Here is a 26,285-nt window from a genome sequence, read left to right as displayed (position 1 = left end):
CGTCCCGAGGCGGGGGGAGTGGGAGACACCCGGGACCCCACCCCAGAAGCGATTCCGGCGGCGGTGCGGGCGGCGCCCCCTGGAAGCACCGCCCCGCCTGGGTGGTGCCCGCGCCGGCTCCTCCTCTTCCCCTCCGCCGCGGCCTGCCATGGTCCGCAAACCCAAACAGTGTCGGCGCCGGCCGCTCGCCCGCCGCGCGTGATCCTCGCCCCGCCGCCGCCCAGCGCTGCGCGCCCCGCCTGGCGGCCCTCGCCCGGCTGCTCCGGGCACCCGGCCTCGCGGAGCGATGCTGCTGCTGGCAGCCGCCTTCCTCGTGGCCTTCGTGCTGCTGCTCTACATGGTGTCTCCGCTCATCAGCCCCAAGCCCCTCGCCCTGCCCGGGGCGCATGTGGTGGTGAGTGGCCTCCTGTTGCTGCGCCCCGACCTCCCTGCCCGCGAGGCCTTTCCGCCGCCGAGCTCGCGCCGCCGATGCCCTTGTCTCCAGGCCGCGGTCCCCAGCAAGGCATGGCCGGATGGGGAAGGTCACCTGCCGGCGTCCACCCCGGCGCTCTGCCCCCGGCCGGGCACTCGGCCTTGCGGACCAGCCCTCTGCTGCCTCGGGCTCCTCCCGGGGCCAGAGAGCGCGCGACTGGGGACAGCGGCAGCCGCAGGGTTCCCGGGGCCCCGGGGTGCGGTGTCTGCTCCTGAAACCACGGAACATCCCTGGGATGTGGCTGTTTTTCCGATGAGTCAACTAAGGCACAGAGAGGCTGAGAAACTTTGCCAAGGACACAGCGGTCGGTGGTGCGCGGGTGTGGCGCGAGGTCCTGGGCGGGGGCAGACAGCGGGGAAGCGGGGGTCCCAGCCGCCGGGACTCGCCGAGGCAGCTCGGAACTGGAAGATGGCCTGTGCGAGTGAAGGGAAGAGCTGCTGCCAGAGGATTCCAGGAAGTGACTCACCTGGGGAAACCGCTCTGAACCAGCGTGCTGGCGGTGGTGGCTTAGCGGTATTGGGACGCCTGTCCCGTCTACGCTCCTTGTCTCTGAGCTCTCTGAGAGTGGCATCTGCTGGTGGCTGCTCCAATGCAATCCTTTGCAGTTTCCTAGGAGAAAGGATGAGCTAAACGACGGGGCTAGTGTTCGAGGGATGAAGGAGAGGTGGATGGGTGTGATTCGTTTCTTGCCGGCAGCTCGCTCGATCCCTGTTCTGCAAGTGTGGCACATTTCTTAAACAGAGAGGATGCTTCCTTGCCTGCGCCCACCACTTTCCCGTTTTCAGTGGCAATCTCACCAGCTTTCTTGTTTGGATCTCCCAACCCCGAGGCACAGTGAGGCGGGGAGTTAGGAATAAGGAGGGTTGGTTACAAAGCTGGCAGCACACCTCTTCCTGTCCTAGCTCTGCCTGGAGATCCGCGCCTCCCTGCTGAGCTGGTATAAGATAAGATAGTCATTTCTTTCACTGTGCTTTAAATCTGAACGAGGGTTTATAAATGAGAAAATGTATTCTCTTTAATTTCTCCTTTTTAAAACTATTAGTTTTTTAAACGTTCTTTCCCCATTAGAAACACCCCCTGTTTCTAATGGGGAAAGAAGGCGAGGAGCTGAGTTGTAGGCTCATTACAAAAAATAAATGAGAAGGAGAGGCAAAACTTGACACGTTAAATTCTGAAAGTTTTACATCACAAGAGAACTGGTGCCTCAAAGGCATGCATGGCTTCAAACGTTGGATCCTTTCAGAGCTTGTGTTTATGGAGCATAACTTTGCGAAAAGTAAAGCCAAACGCAATGGCTTTGGCTTATAAGGAGAATGAAATAAGGAGAATGAAAATTCAAACCCCTTATTTATAAGACAGTTTCACTGAACCTTGACTCTAGTCCTTCCAGCCCCATCCCTTGGCAGGTCATAGATCAGATAATAAATGCTGTTGGCTGTTGAGGTAGACCAAGAATTTCTTATTTTTACCATCCCACTTTAATACACAGGATTATTATTTCACACTCTAAATAATGTGAGAATGACATGAATAATTCACATCGTGTCACCATCTGTCTTCTTTTTTAATGTCATAAGGAGACTGAAAAGTGTAATTATTGTTCTTGAGATTTGTTAGGAGTTGACTGAGTGGTATTGGGAGAGGGAGCTTATAGTTAGACTGTCTGCCTGTACAGGATTGTGAACAAACTTAGAACTATTTATTGTTTCATTTTTAGAACAATTTTATATCCTGGTGTTATCTATCTAGTTACAGTAGTAAAATTGCAGCAAATCTCACAGGGCATATACTTACTTAAATCTTCCCCTTTTTGGAAATGACTGGCATTAAATCATTGTTGCCCTAAATAGCTATGTGGTGATAGTAACATTTAAACAATATTTTTAGTGAAGAGTAACAGAATAATAAAAGACATTCAACTGTTATCTTTTTTTTTTTTTTTTTTTTTTTTTTTTTTTTTTTTTTCTGAGATGGAGTTTTGCTCTTGTTGCCCAGGTTCAAGCAGTTCTCCTGCCTAAGCCTCCCGAGTAGCTGGGATTACAGACATGCACCACCACGCCTGGCTAATTTTGTATTTTTAGTAGAGACGGGGTTTCTCCATGTTGGTATGGCTGGTCACGAACTCCCAAACTCAGGTGATCCTCCCGCCTCTGCCTCTCAAAGTGCTGGGATTACAGCCTCAACTGTTATCTTTAGTGTCCTGGATCTAGGCGTGTTTTAGCAGTTGTCAGGCAACTCGGCAGACATTTACACTTTTCTCAGTCATTGCGAAAATCCCTCATATTTTCTTATAACATTCAGAATAACGTAGCCCAATTGATGCAAGTATATTCTTAGATACCATCTAAGAATTAACTGACTAGAATATAAGTTTCCCATAAACCATGACCCAAAAGTAGAAGTCAGACTCTTGTTGTTATGGATAGATCTTACAGTTGGTTGGGTTTAAACCTTGTTTTCGCTTTGCGGTAAATTTACACAGCTAGCTTACCTATATACATTCTGGAAAAAGGACAGCAATGATAACAATAGCTAATATTAACATAACACTTCAGAGTATATGCATTTTCTCAGTAACCTCATAACTTCCACTTCTATTAATTCACTGGATAATAAGTAGGGAAATTTTATTTATATATTTTTTGCATCATACTTTTCAGAGAAATGGCGTCATACTCCATTTTGCAAATTGACATAGGCAAGTATTTATTTAGCAAGTGCGTATGCAAGGTAGTATGCTAGGAATGAGTGAGGTCAGTTGGACTTGGCTCTGGTCCTCAAGGAACTGATGTCTGGCAGGGGTGCTAAGACATGTCTATATGTAACCTTACAAGACAGATGATGACAGCTAAGGGCAAGAACCAGTGAGAGTCTGGAAAAGCTTCTCGGAGGAGGGGATGTTGGAACTGAGCTCTGTGGGATGGGTGGGATTTGGAAATGCAGACGTGTGGGGAATGTTAGGTGGAGGGACACCTAAGCAGCAAGGCAACAACATATAACAGGCAGGAATATTTTTAGGGGTTCAACTAGTTGCTATGCAATTGTAATATCTGGTGAAATTTAATAAGCCAAATGACCCATGGACTATCTTCATAGCAAAGATCTCAGAGGCAGCCATTAACCTAGGCAATAGTGCGTGTACTCTCTCTCTCTCTCTATATATATATGTCTATACATATTTTGTTTTTTGTTGTTGTTGTTTGTTTTTTTTGAAACAGAGTCACTCTCTGTTGCCCAGGCTGGAGTGCAATGGTGCGATCTCGGCTTACTGCAACCTCTGCCTCCTGGGTTCAAGCAATTCTTGCCTCAGCCTCCCAAGTACTGGGATTACAGGCACCTGCCACCATGCCCAGCTAATTTTATTTTTTATTTTTTATTTTTAGTAGAGATGGGTTTTCACCATGTTGGCCAGGCTGGTCTTGAACTCCTGACCTCGGGTGATCCACCTGCCTCAGCCTCCCAAAGCGCTGGGATTACAGGTGCAAGCCACTGCGCACAGCCAACAACAGCTGTATTTTTATAGTACTCTTCGGCTGATAACTGGCTGATTGTCCACCAAATCAATCTATTCAGTGGTGGCAGGTTGAGGTTAGAGAGAAGTAAGGGTTGCCTATAAGTCCCATAGAGATAGGTGCATTTGTATTTGCATAGGAGACACTTTCCAATGATGGTAAATTCCTGGGATGGGGTCAGAGATCTCCCTCCCAGCATGATTTAGGTATGACAGTGAAATATTAGGAATAATCTAAATGTCCGATCATAGGGAAATAGTTTTGATGCAGCTATTTGATGCAATATTGTAAAACCTTTTCATTTTTTGACAGAGGACAATATAATTAAAAAAAAACAGGACGCAATACTATGCAATATTATGTAATTTGCATAGGGACAGTGACTAGAGAGATATGGCCAGGTGTGGTGGCTCACACCTATAATCCCAGCAATTTGGGAGGTCAAGGCAGGTGGATCACTTGAAGTCAGGAGTTCGAGACCAGCCTGGTCAACATGGTGAAACCACTTTTCTACTAAAAATACAAAATTTAGTTGGGTGTGGTGGTGCACACCTGTAGTCCCAGCTACTTGGGTGTCTGAGGCAGTAGAATCGCTTGAACCCAGGAGGCAGAGGTTGCAATGAGCTGAGATTGTGCTGCCACTGCACTCCAGCCTGGGTGACTGAGCTGACATATGAGTGAGACTCTGTATTAAAAAAGAAAGAAAGAAAGAAAAAGTGAGGGAGAGAGAAAAAGAGAAAGAAAAAGCAAGCAAGCAAATAAATCCAGCCTGGGTGACTGAGCTGACATATGATTGAGACTCTGTGTCAAGAGAGAGAGAGAGAGAGAGAGAAAGAAAATGTTGCATTGTTCACTTACTCAATGAAATATATAAAATGTATTGAGCCCCCCCCATGCCAAGTGCTAGAAATATAGTGGGGAACAGAAAAAGAATTGGTATTTTTAGTGGAATTTATAGGGTGGTGTCAGGAAAGATGGTTGTTAATCAGATAATCACACAAATAAATCTAGAGCTGTTTATTATGTGCATGTCATCAGGTGAAGAAGAAATATGGTGCAGAAAAGTGTGTCAGGGTGGGGGCAGGGGAGACAGTGAAGGCTTTCCTGAGGAAGTGATATTTGAGCTGAGATTTGACAGGCGAGTAGGTGTCAGTTAGATGAAGCAGAGAGGAGAGCATTCTTTGTAAGGGAAGTAGGATGTACAAAGGTACTGCGGTTGGAGGGTTGGTGGAACTGAAAGACAGCCAGTATGGCTGTGCTGTAGATAGTGGTAGAATAGTGCAAAAAGAGCTTTACTTTTCAGGATTTCCTTGTGACTGTATATTACTTTTATACTACGCAGTCATTTCAAATATAATATATATGCAAGTGGTCATTCTTTTCATCTAGTTGTAGAGCTAATTTTGCATAAATGTGCATTTAGGAAATAAGATTCATTTGGATTTGGGATCAGAGGCAGACTAATGTATTATTTATGAGCTAGATTTATAGGGCACTTTTCCACCAATGAACCCAGAAAGATATTATAGGTGTGCAATTTATGGTTCAATAAGAAAAGGGTCAAAGCAGCAAGCCTTGCTGATAGTATCCTTCATGCTTACACTTAACTCCAATCGTTAAGTTTGGGATGAAGAACCTGTAACAGCTAACTGTTTAGTTCTTGTAGATTCATTTTAAGAGCCCATCATAGTTGTTTTTGTAAAGCTTCCTACAGAGGGGAGATTTCAAGTGCTAAGAAGATTTCATGATTTTGTTTTAGGTTACAGGAGGTTCCAGTGGCATTGGGAAGTGCATTGCTATCGAGTGCTATAAACAAGGAGCCTTTATAACTCTGGTTGCACGAAATGAGGTAAGGCTTGTAGGTTATTATTACCAACTTGCTTCTTCACCTTGAAATTAGTCAAAGAGGCTGTGCTAAACATCGTAACATTCACACCTGGAAAGTGCTTGTCTCCTTGATGTGAGATGTGTTTCCTGATTTACTGATTCTCTCATGTATTTAGGCCAAACACTTCTTTGTTGAAATCAGGTTGGCCCCACAAGTATGTGTGTAGCACCATTGTCATATTAGGCAACATCATCATAGATACTGCAGATCCTGAGCTGGGAGAGATCAAGACCTAGTTTAAGGACCTCACCTGGCCATAGGAAGCCAGGGAGGGCCCTCCACCAGGCCAGAAGTACTGGAAGCAGTGATTCTGGAGTTAATACCTGAAGGTGTGTAGGTGTTTCTCTGTAATTTTTTCCTATGATTTGCTTAGAACATGATATATATCTCTAGTGCAATCTAGACACCATAGAGGAATCTTGTCTCTCCTCAGAAGTTTAGCAACATATATTTTTCTGTATCAAGTCAACACAGAATCTGTTTTTATTTTTTGTCAGGGTTTGTTTTTTTCTTGCCAAAGTTTATTGAGTGTTTTCACACGGGCACTACTGCTGGGATCTGACAGGCAGACTTGGACTTAACCATGGATGAATAAATTTACTTAGACACAGATTTTCAGTGAAAGAGCAGGCTGGGTCTTTAAGCAGTGACACTGTGTGCACATGAACTGCCATGAAGTCCTCTTGCTCCCCATATAGGGGCCGGGGGAAAGTGACCAAGTGACCATGGCTGGCTTGTCCGCTGCTGCAGTTCTGTGGCTGGCATAGTGCTTGGCATATAGCACATGCTCAGCCATGTTTGTTGAATGAAGAAATAAAGGGAGGCATGATGGAGAGCCTGGGAATGTCAGCATGGCATCCTTGTGTGGTGATCTTGAGTTCACCCATGCGCCAGGAGGGTGATAGTATGGCAACTGCTCAAGTGGGTGGATGGCTGGACAGCACCCAGTAGGAATGGCAGGACAGGGAGGGCCTCAGGGGGAACATTTAAATAATGTTGCAGAATTAGGCTTGGACGTCTAGAATTTCTTTTACAAACCAAGAAAGGCAAAATTAGCTACCTTTTATTTATAGCTTGACTTTTCTAACAATGAATTTGCTTTGGCATTGAAGCCACTTTACATAAATGAAAACACAAATTTAATGAAATGGCATTTTGTGAGTTAAACACCTGTTTTGATGCAAGTAAATAAAAGTGGAGGCAGGGAAGGCCAGCATTTCAGGCCCTCAGGACCTCACATGGGGCCCTTATGTTGCTAGAAATGAATTGAGCTGAAGAACCTGTGGTGTCGAGAAATTCATTCTTTTTTATTTTTGAGGTGGCGTTTCGCTGTCTAACCCAGGCTGGAGTGCAGTGGTGTGATTTCGGCTCACTGCACCCTCTGCCTCCAGAACAGCTGAGATTACAGGTGCATGCGACCACACCTGGCTAGTTTTGTGTGTGTGTGTGTGTGTGTGTATACACACACACACACACACACACGCACACACACACTGTTGACGTGGAGTCACACATACCCTCAACTTTGAAAAGCACTGCATATCAGCATATCAATAGGGTTGTGCTTATCTTATATCACAATTAAATAATAAAATCAAAACATTTATTAGAAAGAACTGTAGAGTCAGCCTCAGCAATTAGTACTGTTAATTGGGGTTTTGAGGTTTATCTGTTTTTCTATTATTATTTCTCTGTAATTATTATTATCTTTTTTTTAGTAGAAACAGGGTTTCACGTGTTGGCCAGGCTGGTCTTGAACTCCTGAGTTATCCACCCGCCTCGGCCTCCCAAAGTGCTGGGATTATAGGTGTGAGCCACTATGCCCGGCCTCACTCTGTTGCCCAGGCTGGAGTACAGTGGCACAGTATCAGCTCACTGCAACCTCCGCCTCCCAGGCTCATTCAATCCTCCCACCTCAGCCTCTTGAGTAGCTGAGACCATGGGTGCTCACCACCACACTTGGCTAAGTTTTTGTATTTTTGGTAGAGACAGGGTTTCGTCATGTTGCCCAGGCGGGTCTTGAACTCCTGAGCTCAGATGATCCACTCACCTTGGCCTCCCAAAGTGCTGGGATTACAACCGTGAGCAACGGCACCTGGCCACAGTGCCTGGCCGAGAAATTCTTTCTTTTCTAATGTAATTTTTAATTCCAGTTCTTGCAAAGTCAAGCTATATGTATCTTTAGTCATAGGGCAATATTATTTTATTATAGACACATTCAGGTTTAGAAACCCTGCATGCCTTTCGGAAGAATTCACCTCCCCTTTTGTTCCTCTCTATTGCAAGATATTATTTAAGCTACTTTTTACAGCAAATTAAGAAACTATAATCTGATATGTGTTTTCTTGAGAATACGTAAAACAAAAAAAATTAGGACCTTGGAAGAATTACTCAATTACACGGGTAACCTTGCTTGTCTTAAGGGTATTTTATAGTAGCCAGGCCTAGGTTTACCCAGTCCATCCAGAAAGTGATTCTTACTATGTTTGGTTTTATAGTAGAAGAAGAAAATATTAGACAAAAAACAGTGTTGACAGGGAGTCACACATTCCCTCAACTTTGGGAAGCACTGCTCATCGATAGGGTAGTTCTTGTCTTATATTACAACTAAATAATAAAATCAAAACATTTATTAGAACTGTACAGTCAGTCTCAGCAATTAGTACTGTTAATTGGGGTTTTGAGGTTTATCTGTTTTTGTCTTATCTTTCTCCGTAATGAATTTTCTTTTTCTTCTTTTTTTTTTTTTTTTGAGACGGAGTCTCACTCTGTCAAGGAGCTGGAGTGCAGTGGTGTGATCTTGGCTTACTACAACCTCTGCCTCCCAGGTTCAAGCAATTCTTCTGCCTCAGCCTCATGAGTAGCTGGGACGACAGGTGTGCGCCACCATGTCCAACTAATTTTTGTATTTTTAGTAGAGACAGGATTTCACCATGTTGGCCAGGATGGTCTCGATCTCTTGACCTTGTGGTCTGTCTACCTTGGCCTCCCAGAGTGGTGAGATCTCAGGCGTGAGCCACCGCGCCCAGCCTTATAATGAATTTTCAAACTTGTTATCACTTATTCATAGTTTAACATACTTCACAGCTTCTTTCTTTTGTAGGCTGTGACCTAGTCTGCCTATGTAATGTAGATACTGTTTTGTGCATTTTCTGGAATTTAATGTATATATATAAAAATAATTGCTTTTTTTCTCTCCGTTGCAACAAACAGATGTATATATAACAATCACTACGACTGATTATTCTGCATTGCTTTCAGGACAAGCTGCTGCAGGCAAAGAAAGAAATTGAAAAGCACTCTATTAATGATAAACAGGTAAATCTCTTATTTTCAGATGCATTTTCTGCATAACTCAGCACAGTTGTATAAAGAAAAAACAGGGCTACTTCAACTGTGAATAATTAATTGAAAGCATATATGATTTTCCCAATTAAAAACATATTGTACTGTTTTTTAAAAGGTGAAATTGTTTAAATTGTCTAGTAACTCAGAATATCACACACACACAACGAATAGACTCCCACACACATTCATATCTACAACTGGTCAAATAACAGAACGTTTTACTGGCAAATGATTTCATTTTAATTATTTATTTAAATGAACTTTATACAAATGCTTAAGAGGAAAGGAATATTTAAAATTTATTTGGTTATGGAATTTTTGATGAATAAAAAGCTATATATATTTTAGTATAAAACATAATAACAAATTAGTAATGATACACCCATCGCCCAACCTAAGAAATAGAATTGATTAGGGTCTCTGAAGCCCCCTCTATGCCCCACGTCTCTCTTTTCTCATTCCTAGAGGGACAAATGCCAACCCAGTTTTTTGTGTTTCTCCTTCCTGTGTTTTTCTTTTCTTTTTTTTTTTTCTTTCTTTCTTTTTTNCTTTCTTTCTTTTTTGAGATAGTGTCTTACTCTGTCATTCAGGCTGGAGTGTAAGGGTGCAATCTCAGCTCACTGAAGCCTTGGCCTCCCGGGCTCAAGCAATCCTCCCACATCAGCTGTGATTATAAGCACATGCCATCAGACATGACTAATTTAAATATTTTTGGTAGAGGTGGGGTTTTGCCATGTTGCCCAGGCTAGTCTTCAACTCCTGTGGTCAATTGATCTGCCTACCTTTGCCTCCCAAAGTGCTGGAATAAGCACGGCGCCCCACCTCTTTATCTTTTTAATTTTACCGTATACGCATGTGACTTTAAATAATATATGGTATTTTATTTGAGGCGAAGTCTCTGTTGCCCAGGCTGGAGTGCAGTGGTGCCATCTTGGCTCATTGCAACCTCTACCTCTCAGGTTCAAGTGATTCTCCTGCCTCAGTGTCCTGAGTAGCTGGGGTTACAGGACATGCCACCACATCTAAATTTTTAAATATTTTTAGTAGAGATAGGGTTTCACCATGTTGGCCAGGCTGGTCTGGAACTCCTGACCTCCGGTGATCCGCCTGCCTCAGCCTCTCAAAGTACTGAGATGACAGGCGTGAGCCACCGTGCCCGGCCAGTATATTTAGTTCTACTTCTTTTATGATATCATTCTTATTTTTTAACAGCTTTATGAGATATAATTCACATACCATACAGTTAACGATTTTTAATATATTCATAGAGTTGTGCAACTATCACCAGAATCAATTTTAGAATGTTTTTCTTACCCCCTGAAGAATCTCCGTCTGTATTAGCAGTCACTTGCCATTTCCTGCCAGCCTCCTCTCAGCTAAGCAGTCACTCATCTACTTTCTTTCTCTGTAGATTTGTATAACTTCATTCTTTATGCTTCTTATGCAGCTTGATTTCTTCACTCAATATTATTTTTAAGGCCAGTTGTTACGGCTCATGCCTATGATCCCAACACTTTAGGAGGTCAAGATGGACAGATCACTTGAGGTCAGGTGTTTGAGATCAGTCTGGCCAACATGGTGAAACCCCATCTCTACTAAAAATAGAGAAAAATTTGCTGTGCCTGTAATCCCAGCTATTCAGGAGGGAGGCTGAGGCAGGAGAATAGCTTGAATCTGGGAGGCAGAGCTTGAGGTGAGGCAAGATCACACCACTGTACTCCAGCCTGGGCGACAGAGGGAGACTATGTCTCAAAATAAATATATATAAAATTTTAAAAATTCATTTATGTTGCTGCATAAAGTTGGAGGTTTTTTGGTTTTTTTTCTGCTATATAGTATTCTATTGTATGTATAGACTATTTTTTGTTCATCAGTTCAGCAGTTGGTGGATATTTAGGTTTTTTCCAATTTGTTTTTTACTATTAGAAAAACTTTCACTATTCTCTTTGTGCTAATGTGCAAGAATGGTACATACCCAGACATGGAATTACAGAGCTGTAGTGTATGCAGCTCTTCAGCCTCACCAAGGCAGTTAAGCTCCCACAAGTAAGACTGTGGTTCCTGTTGCACCACATCCCTGCCAACACTTGATATTGGCAGACTTCTTTTTGCCTTTGTGATGAGTTTTAAATAGTATTTCACTGTGGTATTCATTAAATTTTTCCCATCCAGAATGTTAGAGATTTTTCCATATACATTAAATAAATTTGCCTTGAATTGCTACAGCCTAGGATTGAAGAACACCAGATCTTAATCCTTGGGTTCCCTGCTATTGAGCTGTTTCCATTCTTTTTTTATATTTTTTTATTTTTATTTTTGCAATTACAATCTGCGTTGCAGGTAAAAATCCTTGTGTATACCTTCTGTACGTGTGGATTTTTCTCTAGGACTGTGGTCTTTACCTGAACCCCCTTCTCTGAAGCCCACAAGCATTGGAAGAACGCCAGCTTTGTAAATTGCCCCACTTTCTCCCGTATTCCTATAATTTCTGATAGAGAAAGGAGTATGGTGTGAAGCCATGGAGTCAGTGTTCATGGCCAAGGCCAGTCTTGCCTGCTGCCAACACCATCTCTGCTCTGGGCTTCCTCATCATGTGACACTTCCCACCTCTTCATCTACCAAAGGGCTTTAGGTCAGGTGGAAAACTTACCTTTCACATCAAGGAGGGGAGATAGGGCTGGGGCAGGCAAGAATGAGCTTGATCCTTTGTCTACCCTGCCAGGCTTTTATGGGCCATTTTTGTGTGTATGTGACTTGTTAACATTTTTTTGTTTTGTAATTTCACTTGTCTGTGGCATAGATTTTATTTATAGTAACTGATTTAATACTGTATAAAAAGGCATGTTTTAAACTTAATCATATGATTACTACTACCTTTTTTTTTTTTTGAGACGGAGTATCACTCTGTCACCTAGGCTGGTGTGCAGTGACGTGGTCTTGGCTGACTGCAGCCTCTATCTCCTGTGTTCAAGCAATTCTCCTGCCTCACCCTCCCGAGTAGCTGGGATTGCAGGTGCCTGCCACCATGCCAGGCTAATTTTTTGTATTTTTAGTAGAGACAGGGTTTCACCATGTTGACCAGGCTGGTCTCTAACTCCTGACCCCAAATGATCCTCCTGCCTTGGCCTCCCAAAGTTCTGGGATCACAGGCACAAGCCATCATGCCTAGCTGATTACTACTACTTTTAAAACAATGTTTTCTATGTGAGGATGTGGGGATAAAATCCACTCTAGGTCTACATGACAGCCAAGGGCAACCCCTGTGGACCAGAATGCTTCAGGTTATATTTGCAAAGAGGGCTGTTTCCTTTTCTTAGGAATTTTTATCATTTGGACAGGATTCCTTCTTGGAAGGAATCAGCACCGAGGCCCTGATGTGGAATATTTCATCACTTCCTAGGGTCTGCCCGTGCCCTTTCACAGTTCCTTCTATCCTCCATGCCTGGCTCTGGGAAACCCCTGATCTGCCTTCTGTCACTATAGATTAGTGGCATTTCAAGAGCAGTATTTTTATATTTCTTAAAAGATTCTTCAGAGTTTTAACTCCAGAAGCTGCCAAGAAAATTAGATCCTACTAATTGCATCATCAGCAAACACTGAAATCTGTTCATTCAATATTGGTTTCCTTCGGTATTCAATGAATTATCTTTTCTTTAAAAGATGCCTTTAAAAATAGTTTTGTACCTGCAAGACTTTGACCACTTTTTTTTTTTAACAGGTGGTGCTTTGCATATCAGTTGATGTATCTCAAGACTATAACCAAGTAGAGAATGTCATAAAACAAGTAAGAAGTTGGGCTAATTGGAATTCACCTATGTGCTTGACATTTGATTCATTCTTGCCATATTGCTGTGTGGCTTGTAATGGGTACATCTTCTCTATAGGTTTAATAGTTTTGTAGATTTTATTTATTAGCATGGATTTGTTGCTGAGTGGTTTTTCTTCTCTGTTTCTGAATGCCTGCTCTGCTACATCTTTCTAGGCACAGGAGAAACTGGGTCCAGTGGACATGCTTGTAAATTGTGCAGGAATGGCAGTGTCAGGAAAATTTGAAGATCTTGAAGTTAGTACCTTTGAAGTAAGTAAAAACATTTCTTTGCTGGGGTAGCACATATGCTAAAAGTAGAGCAAGGCATAGGTAAAAGCTTTAAAAATGAATTTGATGAATGCCTTCAGATGTCCATGGAAGCTTTAGAAGACCAGAGGAAGGCTGAACGAGGTGTTGTTCCTAGAGCCGTGACCATCAAACCTTAAGAATTTAGACATCTTACAGCTGAGAAAACAGCTAAAATGGCAATAGAACTTCTAATCTGACACAGATTACTGTAGCAATTTACTGAGGTCCTGTTTTCAAGCGAGCACATTGTAATCTAAGAGTTGCTGGTTCTTCATGTGCAATATCAGTATTATTAACAAGGAGAAACCAAAAAAGTTGAAGAACAGACTCACTAGAATTCTCAAATCAAGATAAAAAGATATTGCATCTTATTGATGTTTATATTTTTAATCAAGTTTACCAAGGAACTTCTCTTGGTAATTTATTTTAGCACCAAAAAAATGAAGATCAGATTTGAAAATTTTTTTGTTCTTTTTTTGAGATGGAGTCTCGCTCAGTTACCCAGGATGGAGTGCAATAGCGTGATCTCAGCTCACTGCAACCTCTGCCTCTTGGGTTCAAGCGATTCTCCTGCCTCAGCCTCCCGAGTAGCCGGGATTACAGGCACACATCACCATGCTAATTTTTTGTATTTTAGTAGAGACGGGGTTTCGCCATGTTGGCCCGGCTGGTCTCAAACTCCTGACCTCAAGTGATCCACCCACCTCAGCCTCCCAAAGTGCTGGGATTGCAGGCATGAGCCACCATGCCCGGCCTGAAATGTTTTTAAAATAGAAAGTGTTTTTCAGTTGGCAGTGCATCAGCAATCTTTTTCTTTTCTTTCTTTCTTTTTTTTTTTATTTTTTGAGACAGTCTTGCTCTGTCCCCCAGGTTGCAGTATAGTGGCGCAATCTCAGCTTGCTGCAACCTCTGCCTCCCTGGCTCAAGCAATTCTTGTGCCTCAGCCTCCCAAGCAGCTGGGACTACAAGCACCCACCACCACGCTCAGCTAATTTTTATATTTTTAGTAAAGACAGGGTTTCATCTTGTTGGCCAGGCTGGTCTGGAACTACTGACCTTGTGATCCACCTGCCTTGGCCTCCCAAAGTGCTGGGATTACAGGCGTGAGCCACCATGCCCAGCCTTTTTTTTTTTTTTTCTGAGACAGGGTCTCGCTCTGTAACCCGGGCTGGAGTGCAATGGTGCAATCTTGGCTCATTGTACCCTCTGCTTCTTGGGCTTAGGTAGTCCTCCCACTTTTGCCTCCTAAGTAGCTGGGAATACAGGTGCACACTGCCACACTTGGCTCATTTTTCTGTTTTTTTGAGAGATGGAGTTTTGCTGTGTTGTCCAGGCTGTTCTCAAACTCCTGGGTTTACATGATCTGCCCAGCTTGTCTTCCCATGGTGCTGGTTTTACAGGTGTGAGCCACTGCACCTGGCCTAACCATCTTTTTCTTTGTGTTCTATTGAGGTTTCATTGAAATGATGAGTTTTGAATGTTTGAAGTTCCATTACATTCTGCTTCTGTAGGAAAAGAAACTGCTGGACCAATACTGTAGATGTCTCTTGCTTCTGGTAGGCTATGGGAAAGCATCATGAACTCTGATTTTCTTAAGGCAAGTCAGGAGAGCCAAGATGTAGATACAAGCAGAGGAATGCAACTTGAGTATCTTAAGGCCCCTTTATCAACTAGGCATGGAAGAGCGCTGTCCAGGCCTGTGTACCTTCATCCGTAAGGACTGGAAGGGCGATTTTGAAGATTACGTCAACAGCTGGGTAAAAAATCAATTAGGGAAAATAATTGTCACGGCCTAGGCATGAAGTGATCAAACAAAAGACTTGGGAGGTAGCCAGAAAAAGTGGTGTATGTGCGTGTACATGTGCATGTGTGTATGCGTGTGTGTATGCATGCCTGTGTGTAAGGTAAGGAGGAAGAATCGGTAGATTCATCTTGACTGAATATGGCAGGCAGAGAGTGGATTGAGGAGTAAGTAGTTGCATGGTTGTAATAAATAAATGCATAGTTGTAAAGCAAGGACCTTGGGAAGTGGGCATGTCTGTTAGGGCTCAGTGAGAGCAGGGATTGTGTGCACTCATGTGTGTGATAGAAGCACCAGGATAATGGGATATTTCATGGAGGTGTATGACGATGAACAAGAATAGAAGAACTGAGTGTATAATAACAGGTGAATGTGTATGGGTATCAATGATGAGGAAAAAATGTAAAGCAGATGAGATGAGGGAAGACATAAAAATACACGTCATGTAATATGAAGCATGTGGAAATATTTCAAAATGCACAATTCTGATTTTTTTTTTTTTTAGTTGGAGTCTTGCTCTGTTGCCCAGGTTGGAGTGCAGTGGTGAGATCTTGGCTCACTGCAACCTCTGCCTCCCTGGTTCAAGCGATTCTCCTGTCTCAGCCTCCCCAGTAGCTGGGACTACAGGTGCATGCCCCCACACCTGGCTAATTTTTTTTAATTTTCAGTAGAGACGGGTTTCACCATGTTAGCCAGGATGGTCTCAATCTCCTGACTTTATGATCTGCCCGCCTCAGCCTCCCAAATTGCTGGGATTACAGACATGAGCAGCTGCAACCAGCCTCAATTCTGATTTTTTAAAAAAGTTCACTTGGACTCTCAACCTTTAGTCTTCCATTCACGCTGCCCTTTCTTTTCTTCTCTCTCTTTCTTTTTGAAAAGAATCACAGTTTTATTTCTTTACTGTGACCACCAGCATCTCTCCCACCCCTATACCCCTGGTGTGGACTGCCTCTCGTGCCACTTTTTGGCATCATGGGACCGTAATAGAAAGGTGGGCTTTGGCATCAGACTAAACCAGTTCCAGATCTCACCTCTGATGGTTTCTAGTCTAACCACTTACTAACCATGTGACTCAAGCAAGGCATTCTATTTTCTTCTGGCCTCAGCTTTTCTCCCAGCCTCAGCTGCCATCTCTGTAAAATGGGCCAGAACTATGAGGCCTAAGTCCCATCATGTCTGTGTGTCGCTTAGCCCATGGCAGCTGTTTCATAAATTCATTTCCTTCCCCTTTTACACATTCAATCCACACATTTTCAAGAGGAACGTCTAGCATGTCAAGCATTGGTCTGGGTCCTGGGGTTGCAGGGACAAGCAGGAAAATAAAGTCTTGGTCCCCATAAGGCAGGACAGACCATTTGCAGGCAGGCAGACACAACAGCATCTGCGAGCAGGAGCCACAGAGGAACGAAAGCAGCGGGCTCGGATAGAGAGGGAATGGGGTGAGGGGGGCTCCATCAGGGGTGGAGAGCTGGAGAATGAGTGAAAAGAGACAAGGGGAGGGGTGGGGAAGATGGCAGCTGCAGGCCCCCAGGTGGGACAGAGCTGGGAAAGTGCAAGGATTGACTAGGAGGCCCCTGTGGCTGGAGCCTCCCGAGAGAAGGGCAGTGTGGGGCAGGGTCTCTGGACCCCGAAAGCCTGAAAGAAGACTGTGGATTTTCATCCAAAACTTTGAGGGTTTTAAGCTTGGCTAGGAAGCCATGTGATCTGCGTTTCAGGATTTCAGGGTTTTTTTTGTTTGTTTGTTTTTTTGAGACAGAGTCTCACTCTGTTGCCCAGGCTGGAGTGCAGTTGCACGATCTTGACTGACTGCAACCTCTGTCTCCCAGGTTCAAGAGATTCTCCTGCCTCAACCTCCAGAATAACTGGGACTGCAGGCATGTACCACCATACCCGGCTAACTTTGCATTTTTAGTAGAGATGGGATTTCACCGTGTTAGCCAGGAGAGTCTTGATCTTCTAACCTCGTGATCCGCCTGCCTTTGTCTTTCAACGTGCTGGGATTACAGGCATGAGCCACCATGCCCGGCCTGCATTTCAGTTTTAAAGGTTCTTCTTGCCTGCTGTGTTAGCCATGTTGGCCAGGCTGGTCTTGAACTACTGACCTCAGGTGATCTGCCCATCTTAGCCTCCCAAATCCCTCCCTACTGGGATTACAAGGTGTAAGCCACTGCACCCAGCTCAAAATCTGAAACTTTTTGAGCGCCAACATAATGCTCAAAGGAAATGCCTCTTGGAGCATTTTGGATTTCAGATTTTCAGATTATGGATTCTGAACCGATAGTACAATTCAATATTCCAAATCCAAAAAAACCCCAAATCCAAAACCCTTCTTGTTCCAAGCATTTGGATAAGGGACACTCAACCTGTACCACACTTGATGCATTTTCTAATGATAGGAAATTATTTTCGTTTAAAATGAATTCTATCTGAGTTATATGTTTGCTTTATTATTTTTAGTTTTTAATTTTATTGAAGTTTCACATGCATGTAAAATGCCTGTACACAGGCCGGATGTGGTGGCTCATGTTTGTAATCTCAGCACTTTGGGAGGCCGAGGCTGGTAGATAATTTGAGGTCAGGAGTTTGAGACCAGCTTGGCCAACATGGTGACACCCCATTTCTACTAAAAATGCAAAAGTTAGCTGGCCATGGTGGCGTGTGCCTGTACTCCCAGCTATTCAGGAGGCTGAGGCAAGAGAATTGCTTAAGCCCAGGAAACAGTGGTTGCAGTGAGTTGAGATCGCTCCCCTGCACTCCAGCCTGGCCAACAGTGTGAGACTTTGTAATAAGTAAGTAAGTAAGTAAATAAATAAATAAATAGGTTGTGCACAGTACTTTGGCATGTGTTGTCACAACTCATTGCTGCGAGAATTAAGCACGTCCTATGTGACTCCACTGAAAGAGGACTGTCGGAAGTTGCACCTGATTTCTTCTGGACTTTTCTCCCTGTGTCTTTTCCCTTTGCTGATTTTGCTTTGCATCCTTTCCCTGTAACAAATCTTAGTCCTGTGTAGGACCATCTGCTGAGAATGTAGACCTTCTAGTGAATCATCAGCCTGGGCATGGTCTTGGGGAATCCCAATACTCTTCTCTTAATTTTCTTTTTCAGTGGTTTTCTTTGTGGTTTCTTGGTGCTGTCTGTCTTCTTATCTCCCTGTAGATGTTAAGGCGAATTCTCTTAAGGTATTCTTTTGTCCTTTCATTGTCTCTGCTTTGTACCTGTGTTTACTTTCTCTAAGAGGTCAGTAGCTCTGTCTTTGGTGTGACTTTGCTGGAAGGCTGGAGGCCCTTGGCAGTGTTTTCACATTTCAGAATCAGGCACTAACAAGGTGACTGCCACGACTCTGTGCTTGTTTGTGGAGCTGTTTGACAATGGACCTTTTGGAAAGGTGATTGTCTAGTGATATCTGTGGATGTAGTTTCAATGTCATCTGTAAATCTTTTCTCTTGGGTTGGTCAAAAGCCCTGAGGAGAGTCTTCTAGCCTTTTGTAACTATGCATCTGGGAAGAGTGTGGTGGCACCTGCCTGTAGTCACAGCTGTGTGGGAGGCTGAGGCAGGAGAATCCCTTGAATATAGGAGGTAAAGGTCACAGTGAGCCGAGATCACACCACTGCACTCTAGCCTGGGCGACAGAGCAAGACTCCATCTCAAAAAAAAAAAAAAAAGATGAGGTGAAATTCATATAAAATTAACCGTTTTTAAAGTGAACCATGCAGAGACATTTAGTACAGTCACAGTGTGGCACACCCACCACCTCTGCCTGGATCCCAAACATCTGCCTCACCCGGAGGGCGGGCCTGCACCTGCTGAGCAGTGGCTCCCATCCCTGCTTGCCCCACACCCAGTCTCTGACAACCACCGATCTGTATTCTGTCTCTCTGGTCTCTGATAATTTCGTATGATTGGAATCATACGATACATGCCCTTCTGTGTCTGGCCTTTCTCTTAGCATCACATTTTTGAGGCTCATCTACATGTAGCATATTTGGGTGCTTCATTCCTTTTTATAGGGTGATAATATTCCATTGTATGGATCAACCACATTCTGTTTATCTATTCATTGATGGCCATTTGGACTGTTTCTAGCTATTGCTCATTAAATAGACTCTTAGTCCCAGCTCCTGTCTCAGCCCTATGCTGGCCCACGCTTCCCTCCACCCCGGAGACTCGCGGCTAGAGCCTTTTGGGTTCTTGTGGTAGAATCTGGCTTTTTGGTTTCTCCACTCCCCACTTATCATTTAGTTTTTCGTGGTCTGCTAAGTTAGTTATCCCTCGTCAATCTGTTCTTCAGCTTCCAAAAGGTTATTGCTGTGACTTTTATTCCTCTTTTCTTTGTTCTTGCGGGTTCTTGCCTCAAAAAAAATTTCTGGCCGGGCATGGTGGCTCACGCCTGTAATCCCAGCACTTTGGGAGGCTGAGGTGGGCGGACCATGAGGTCAGGAGTTTGAGACCAGCCTGGCCAATATGGTGAAACCCCATCTCTACTAAAAATACCAAAAAAAAATTAGCCAGGTGTGGTGACGCACCCCTGTAGTCCCAGTTACTCAGAAGACTGAGGCAGGAGAATTGCTTGAACCCGGGAGGCAGAGGTTGCAGTGAGCCGAGATCACACCACTGACTCCAACCTGTGAGACAGAGTGAGACTTGTGTCTCAAAAAAAAAATCTCTTTACTGAGATTTTAGCGAGATCTCTAAAGGGAGTTGAGGTAAACACGTGTTCAGTGTACTGCCTTTTTTCAGATATTCTTTTAGAGCTTTCTTTTTTTTTTTTTTTTTTTTTAGATTTGGTTCCGCCTGTTTTCCTCTGTTTTTGTTTAGTGGGGCGGTCCTGGGTGACTGCAACCTCCGCCTCCTGGGCTCAAGCGATTCTCCTGGCTCAGTCTCCCGAGACGCTGGGATTTTACAAGTTCCCCCCACCACACCCGGCCAATTTTTTTTGTATTTTTAGTAGAGACGGGGCTGGCCTCAATTCTCCTGACCTCAGGTGATCTACCTGCCTCGACCTCCCAAAGTGCTGGGATTACAGGTGTGAGCCATCACACCCAGCTTAGAACATTTTTATTATCAAAACAATATTATGCTATTAAAACACATTTTTGGAAAATAATGAGAATCCCAGCATCCTAACTCAATCACTTATCATCTGTATTTCCTTGGTCTTCCCTCTGAGAATGTGTACTTTTACTTGGCCTTTGAAGTAATTACCGTTCCAGTGTGCATACAGTCTGGCCTCTGCCTTTTAAACTTAAATAGCGTAGATATTTTCCCCTGTCACTCCCAGTGTTTCTGGTCATCATTTAAAAAAATTATCTAAACCGGATGTGGTGGCTCACACCTGTAATCCCAGCATTTTGGGAGGCCAAGACGGGCAGATCACCGAAGTCAGGAGTTCAAGACCAGCCCGGCAAACAGGGCAAAACTCTATACTAAAAATACAAAAAATTAGCTGGGCGGGGTGTTGGGCGCCTGTAATCCCAGCTACTTGGGAGGCTGAGGCAGGAAAATCACTTGAACCCAGGAGGCAGAGGTTGCAGTGAGCTGAGATCGTGCCACTGCACTCCAGCCTGGGCGACAAAAGTGAAACTCCATCTCAAAAAAAAACAAATCTGGCTGGGCGTGGTGGCTCACGCCTGTAATCCAAGCACTTTGGAAGCCAAGGCGGGTGGATCACCTGAGGTAGGGAGTTCAAGACCAGCCTGACCAACGGGGTGAAAACCTGTCTTAAAAAAAAAAGATATTCTCTTGAATTAAGATATTATGATTTTATATTCATGTTCCTTCCATAATATGAAAAAGAATTATGATTGATCTCAAGTTCCATAATTGAGGTATTTAGTTTTTATTTACATGATGATCTAATTTTTTATAAATATTTAAATATTTGAAACATTTAATGCAAGTATTTTAGATTTTCAAGTTAAAAATTATGGTTTTTAAGAGTTCGGGCTGGGCACAGTGCCTCATTACTGTAATCCTGTCACTTTGGGGGATCAAGGCAGGAGGATTGCTGGAGCCCAGGAGTTTGAGACCAGCCTAGGCAAAATAAGAGGACTCTGTCACTACAAAAAATACAAAAATCAGCTGGGCGTGGTAGCATGTGCCTGTAATCCCAGCTACTGAAGAGGCTAAGGCAAGAGGATTGCTTGAGCCCAGGAGGTTGAAACTGCAGTGAGCTGATGTTGCATGCATCATTGCACTTTAGCCTGGGGGAGAGAGTGAGACACTGTCTCTAAAGAAAAATGATAATGGTAAAAAATAAATAAATAAAAATTAATAGCTTGCAAGATGAGAAGAAAATATACTATTAGTACTCTTACCCATCATGATGGGAGAGCTAGTGGTTCTTGAGGCCGAGGGCTGGGCTAGTGCTTAACTTGTGTTTTCTCTCTTAATCCTTGCCACAGCCCTATGCAGTCGTACCCACGTCAACCTTGTTTTCAGCCGAGAAAATGAGCAGAATGTCTGACTTTCTTATTCATCATCATATAGGCAATAAATGGCAGAGCCAAGGCTTGAAACCAAAACTTTAAATCACCATCCTACTCTCTTTGTGCTTTTCTTATAGCTTAGAACCAATAGGGCTGAAAATACTTGAAGGCTCTTTCCTAAAACTGTCTTTCAGAAAGTACTACCTGCAAACATGCAGTATCATTTTTAAAAGGAGAAAACTAACTTCAACCAGTTTTCAGGAAAAACATAACTGCCGTCAGTGGTCAGAATGCAAGACTAGACTGAAAAAGGCTTCAAATGGGAAGTCCTGAGGCTTCAAATGGTAGGCCTGAAATCACATTTCATTTATAGCGTCATGTAATCATTCATTCAGCAAGTCTGTTGAGCTTCCCAGTCACTTGAGCTTGCATTGAAGAGCCAGACCAAATTCTCCATGAGCATAGCCTTGAGGCTTTTGACCCCATGCCCTCCTCATGTGAACTCTTTGTTCCCTGCAGAGGTTAATGAGCATCAATTACCTGGGCAGCGTGTACCCCAGCCGGGCCGTGATCACCACCATGAAGGAGCGCCGGGTGGGCAGGATCGTGTTTGTGTCCTCCCAGGCAGGACAGTTGGGATTATTCGGTTTCACAGCCTACTCTGCATCCAAGTTTGCCATAAGGGGATTGGCTGAAGCTTTGCAGATGGAGGTAAAAGTTGTATTCATTTTTGCATTTATTCCTCTGTGCTCAGCAATGTACATTCCACTTTAGTTTTGTAGCTTCTTTATATGTTAATATTAAATTAGAGATTTTTAGATTTGACATTAGTGAAAGAGAATTGGCTCAACCCTGAGTTTGCAGTTAACATTTTTCATTGCATGAAGATTATAGTTATGACAGGTGCAAAATGGTAATGGGATTTTTGCTTGTTTAATTTAATATGCAAAATATTAGTAATATCTTCATAGTGTTATTGGTCTAATACTGTGCAAGTCAGAGTAAGGTTAACCAGATATTTTATTCTATAGAGATTTTTCTTTAACAAAAAGATGTGTCCTTGTGACTGAATAATACATGAAATTAGTACAGGTTTGAGGGAAGAGCTTGAATCAGCTACTGATTCTTAGCTTTTAGACAAATCATTTAACTTGCTCTCAGTTTCCTCCTCTGTAAAATGGGAGGGTTGGAATAAAGCAAGAATTTGGCTCTCCCAATATTTGTATTTTTATATCTTAAAGAAATGGGAAAATGAATGCTTTTTATTTACATAGTTAATAGTACGTTTTGTAGAAGAAGGATATAGTTAGGAGTAGAATCAAAATAGTGCTTGTCATGATGAGTGCAACTTTACACCTCACCTGTACAAGCCGACTTCCACATTATTGTCACATGGGGATGCTTAGAGAGTATCACATACGTATCTACCCCAAAATCACATGCTGAAAAAAACAAGGGAAGTTCTTTCTATTGCTCTGTACAGTCGTCCCCTCTTATCTGCAAGGGATATGAGCTAAGACCCCCAGCTAAGCTAATGCCTAAAATGTTAAGAGCCCAGAAGAGTATTCACTGTGGCCAATGTTTTGGGGATCCTGGTTGATGATTTAGGTCAGGGGCTGGCAAAACTTTCACCAAAGTGCCAGACAGTAAACATGCTAGGTTTTAAAGGCTGAACGGGGCCAAGTCCAGCTATTTAAGTTGCCTGCAATAGCAGGAAAGCAGCCTTAGCAGATAATATGTAAATGAACAGTTGTCACTGTGTTCCAGTAAAACTTTGTTTAAAACAGGCAGTGGGCCAGATCTGGCTCATGGGCCATAGTTTGCCGACCCCTGTTTAAAAGACCCCCGTAAGAGTCCTTAACAGTGTGCGATAGAGCACCGCATTGGTTAGATAGGGAACAAGTGTGGCAGTACAGATGAGTTGCTGGGACAGTGGCAGTCCTAGTATGCCACACAGGAACTGATAGACCATGCCATTCTCATACCAAAGGAACCAGCCACAGATTTTATGGTTATCAACTGGCCCAATACTCTTAATAATAGATTGTTATAATATGCTTAACCAATAGGACACTCATGGCTGTGAAATTTCAAACAAGAATACTGGTATTTCTTTTGAAATACGACTTTGAAAAGTCATTTTGTGAATAACTGTTTTATTTGTTTTTATTTTATTATTTTTATTATTTTTTAGCCCAGGCTGTAGTGCAGTGGCACAACAGTAGCTCACTGCAGCCCTGAGTTCCTGGGCTCAAGTGATCTTCCTGTCTCAGCCTCCCAAATAGCTAAGACTACAGGTGCACAGTACCACACCTGGCTAATTTTTAAAATTTTTTTAGAGAAGGGAATTTCACTGTGTTGCCAAAGCTGGTCTCAAACTCCTAAGCTCAAGCAATCCTCCAGCTGTAGCCTCCCGAAGTGCTGGGATTACAGGTATGAGCCAGCACACCCAGACATCATTTTATTTTTATCATTGTTTTGTAAACTATGTGAGGGAGATGTTGTGATGCCACCTCATGAGAGGAAAACCCAGTTTTCAGTAAATTCAATGTGTTGCTCAAAGTCACATAGTTACTTGGCGACAGAAATCATAACACGATCCAAGCCTTGACCCCAGGTCTGCTGCCCTTTTGCAGCAGATGATGCATCTGGTTAGCTGGTTCACCTGGCTAGTTGCCTCAGCCCTTTACTTTGGTCTTAGAATCCTTGTAGCCGAAGTGGTGTTTGGGGTATGAAGAATCTGCCCATTAGGGCTTTTTGCGGAACTGCATCAGCATTCACGAATTTAAACCAAAATATATAATCTGGGTGGCCTGGTTTCACTTCATGTAGAACAGAGATGCTATAAAAGAGGAAAAAGAAAGTGAATTGCTGGTACAGACGGAGTCCCCAAACCTCTGTGACAAGTGTGATTTTCATACTGCAGACAGCCGGCCTGCACGCTCAAGTCTTTGCAACTTCTGTCCTTCTTTGGACTCCATTAAAAATGTCCTCACTTTAAAAAAAGAAAATAAAATGAACTTATGAACCATGAAAAATAGGTTCTGGGGAAAATAAATGCAGTTATCAAAATCTAGTTTGTTTATTGTAGAACTTGCATCAAACCAATTATTGTTTCTCTAGAATAATTATAGTAGTATTTTTTTGAAATCTGGATATTTTGGTCAAGGTAGGTATGTTTTCTGTCAATGAAATCTTATGTAATGCCCAAACTCGAAATACTTTTTTTAAAAAAATTTTATTTTCTGGAGACAGAGTCTTGCTCTGTTGCCCAGGCTGGAGTGCAGTGGTTTGATCTCAGCTCACTGTAGCCTCCACCTCCTGGGCTCAAGCAGTGCCCAACCTCAGCCTCACAAGTAGCTGGGACTACAGGTGTATACTACCATGTCTGGCTGGTTTTTTGTTTATTATTTATTTATTTATTTATTTATTGTAGACATGGGTCTTGCTATGTTGCCTGGGCTGGTCTTGAACTCCTGGACTCAGGTGATCCACCTGCCTTGGCCTCCCAAAGTTCTGGGATTCCAGGAGGTGTGAGCCACTCTGGCCTCTAAATATTTTTGACAATTCTTTTATTTAATTAAGTTTGAAGTCTCCCTGTCCGCCTCCCTTTGCCCCCAAACTAAGGTAGGACCCTGGCATTGTTATGGGTACCATGAGTAATTTTGAAAGAATGCTTTGTTGGCATTTTTGGGTCTTTTTCTTTTTACTCAATCTTTTAGGAAGAAATGTAAAGATTTTAAAAGTTAATCTTTTTGGAAAGCAGACTTCTAAGGTGGGTTATAGCTAATGATGTGGTAGCAGAGACCAGGCCAAAAAAAGAAAAAATGGATGCTCCCTTTTCTGCTTTTCTTACCTGATCATGCTCCTCTTCTCACATCTCTGCATTCTGTGGTCTGAAAGGAAACTAAAGCTTAAATTCTGGAGGTTCATGTAAACAGCTGTGCTTCCCAGCCCCCCATCTTTGTTTTGATGGGATGAGGAACAGCACATCCTATGTGGATTATTTCAGTAACAAATCAGTTTTTGTTGTTGTTGTTGTTGTTGTTTTTGAGACAGAGTCTCACTCTGTTGCCCTGGCTGGAGTGCAGTAGTGTGATCTCAGTTAACTGCAACCTCTGCCTCTCTGGTTCAAGCAATTCTCCTGCCTCAACCTCCCGAGTAGGTAGGATTATAGGTGCCCACCACCATCCCTGGCTAACTTTTGTATTTTTAATAGAGATGGGGTTTCGCCATGGTGGCCAGGCTGGTCTTGAACTCAGGTGATCTGCCCAATTTACCTCCCAAAGTGCTGGGATTACACGTGTGAGTCCCTGCACCCAACCCACAAATCAGTTCCTGAACAAGTGGTCAGTTGTCTTTCTGTTTGAGATTGAGGCTAAGGAGAAGGGAGGAAGGGATAGCAGGATGGGTGTGGGGCAGAGCGGTGGGCACAGAGAATGGTCAGGCAACAGAGACCAGGCGAAGCAGTGGCCAGGCAGCAGAGGCCTCAGTGAAGACCTGGCTCAGCCGTTGTCCGAAAGAGTGGTGATCTCAGGGAGCTAGCGTTGTCTTATAAGAACAAGTAAAGCCAAACTACCCTCATTTTTTTTTTTTTTTTATGACAGGGTTATGAGATCAGTAGATTAAAGGAGAGTATAGATGTGATTTAATATATTCAGATTTTAGCAAATATTTGACCAAGAGTTTCAGGAAAATAGAATTTTTTTTTTTT

At 43.2% G+C, this 26,285-nt stretch overlaps 1 protein-coding gene across 3 annotated transcripts in view; it reads left to right on the top strand.

The window, feature by feature from the left end:
* The first annotated feature begins 120 nt into the window (after positions 1 to 120).
* Positions 121 to 26,285, top strand: part of KDSR (3-ketodihydrosphingosine reductase) — a 40,998-nt gene continuing 14,833 nt past the window's right edge. For 2 of the 3 annotated variants that reach the window (XM_017528873.2, XM_017528871.2), the window contains exons 1-6: positions 121 to 394; positions 5,744 to 5,833; positions 9,134 to 9,190; positions 12,939 to 13,004; positions 13,203 to 13,298; positions 22,091 to 22,282. In XM_017528873.2, the coding sequence (XP_017384362.1) occupies positions 287 to 394; positions 5,744 to 5,833; positions 9,134 to 9,190; positions 12,939 to 13,004; positions 13,203 to 13,298; positions 22,091 to 22,282 (609 nt within the window). In that variant the 5' untranslated portion in view covers positions 121 to 286. The remainder of the gene's footprint in view (positions 395 to 5,743; positions 5,834 to 9,133; positions 9,191 to 12,938; positions 13,005 to 13,202; positions 13,299 to 22,090; positions 22,283 to 26,285) is intronic. The other variant, XM_017528874.2, reaches the window with a different exon arrangement.

The sequence above is a fragment of the Cebus imitator genome, unplaced genomic scaffold (genome assembly GCF_001604975.1).
Source record: "Cebus imitator isolate Cc_AM_T3 unplaced genomic scaffold, Cebus_imitator-1.0 Scaffold55, whole genome shotgun sequence".
NCBI classification, from domain to species: Eukaryota; Metazoa; Chordata; class Mammalia; order Primates; family Cebidae; genus Cebus; species Cebus imitator.
This window is presented reverse-complemented; position numbering and strand designations above follow the sequence as displayed.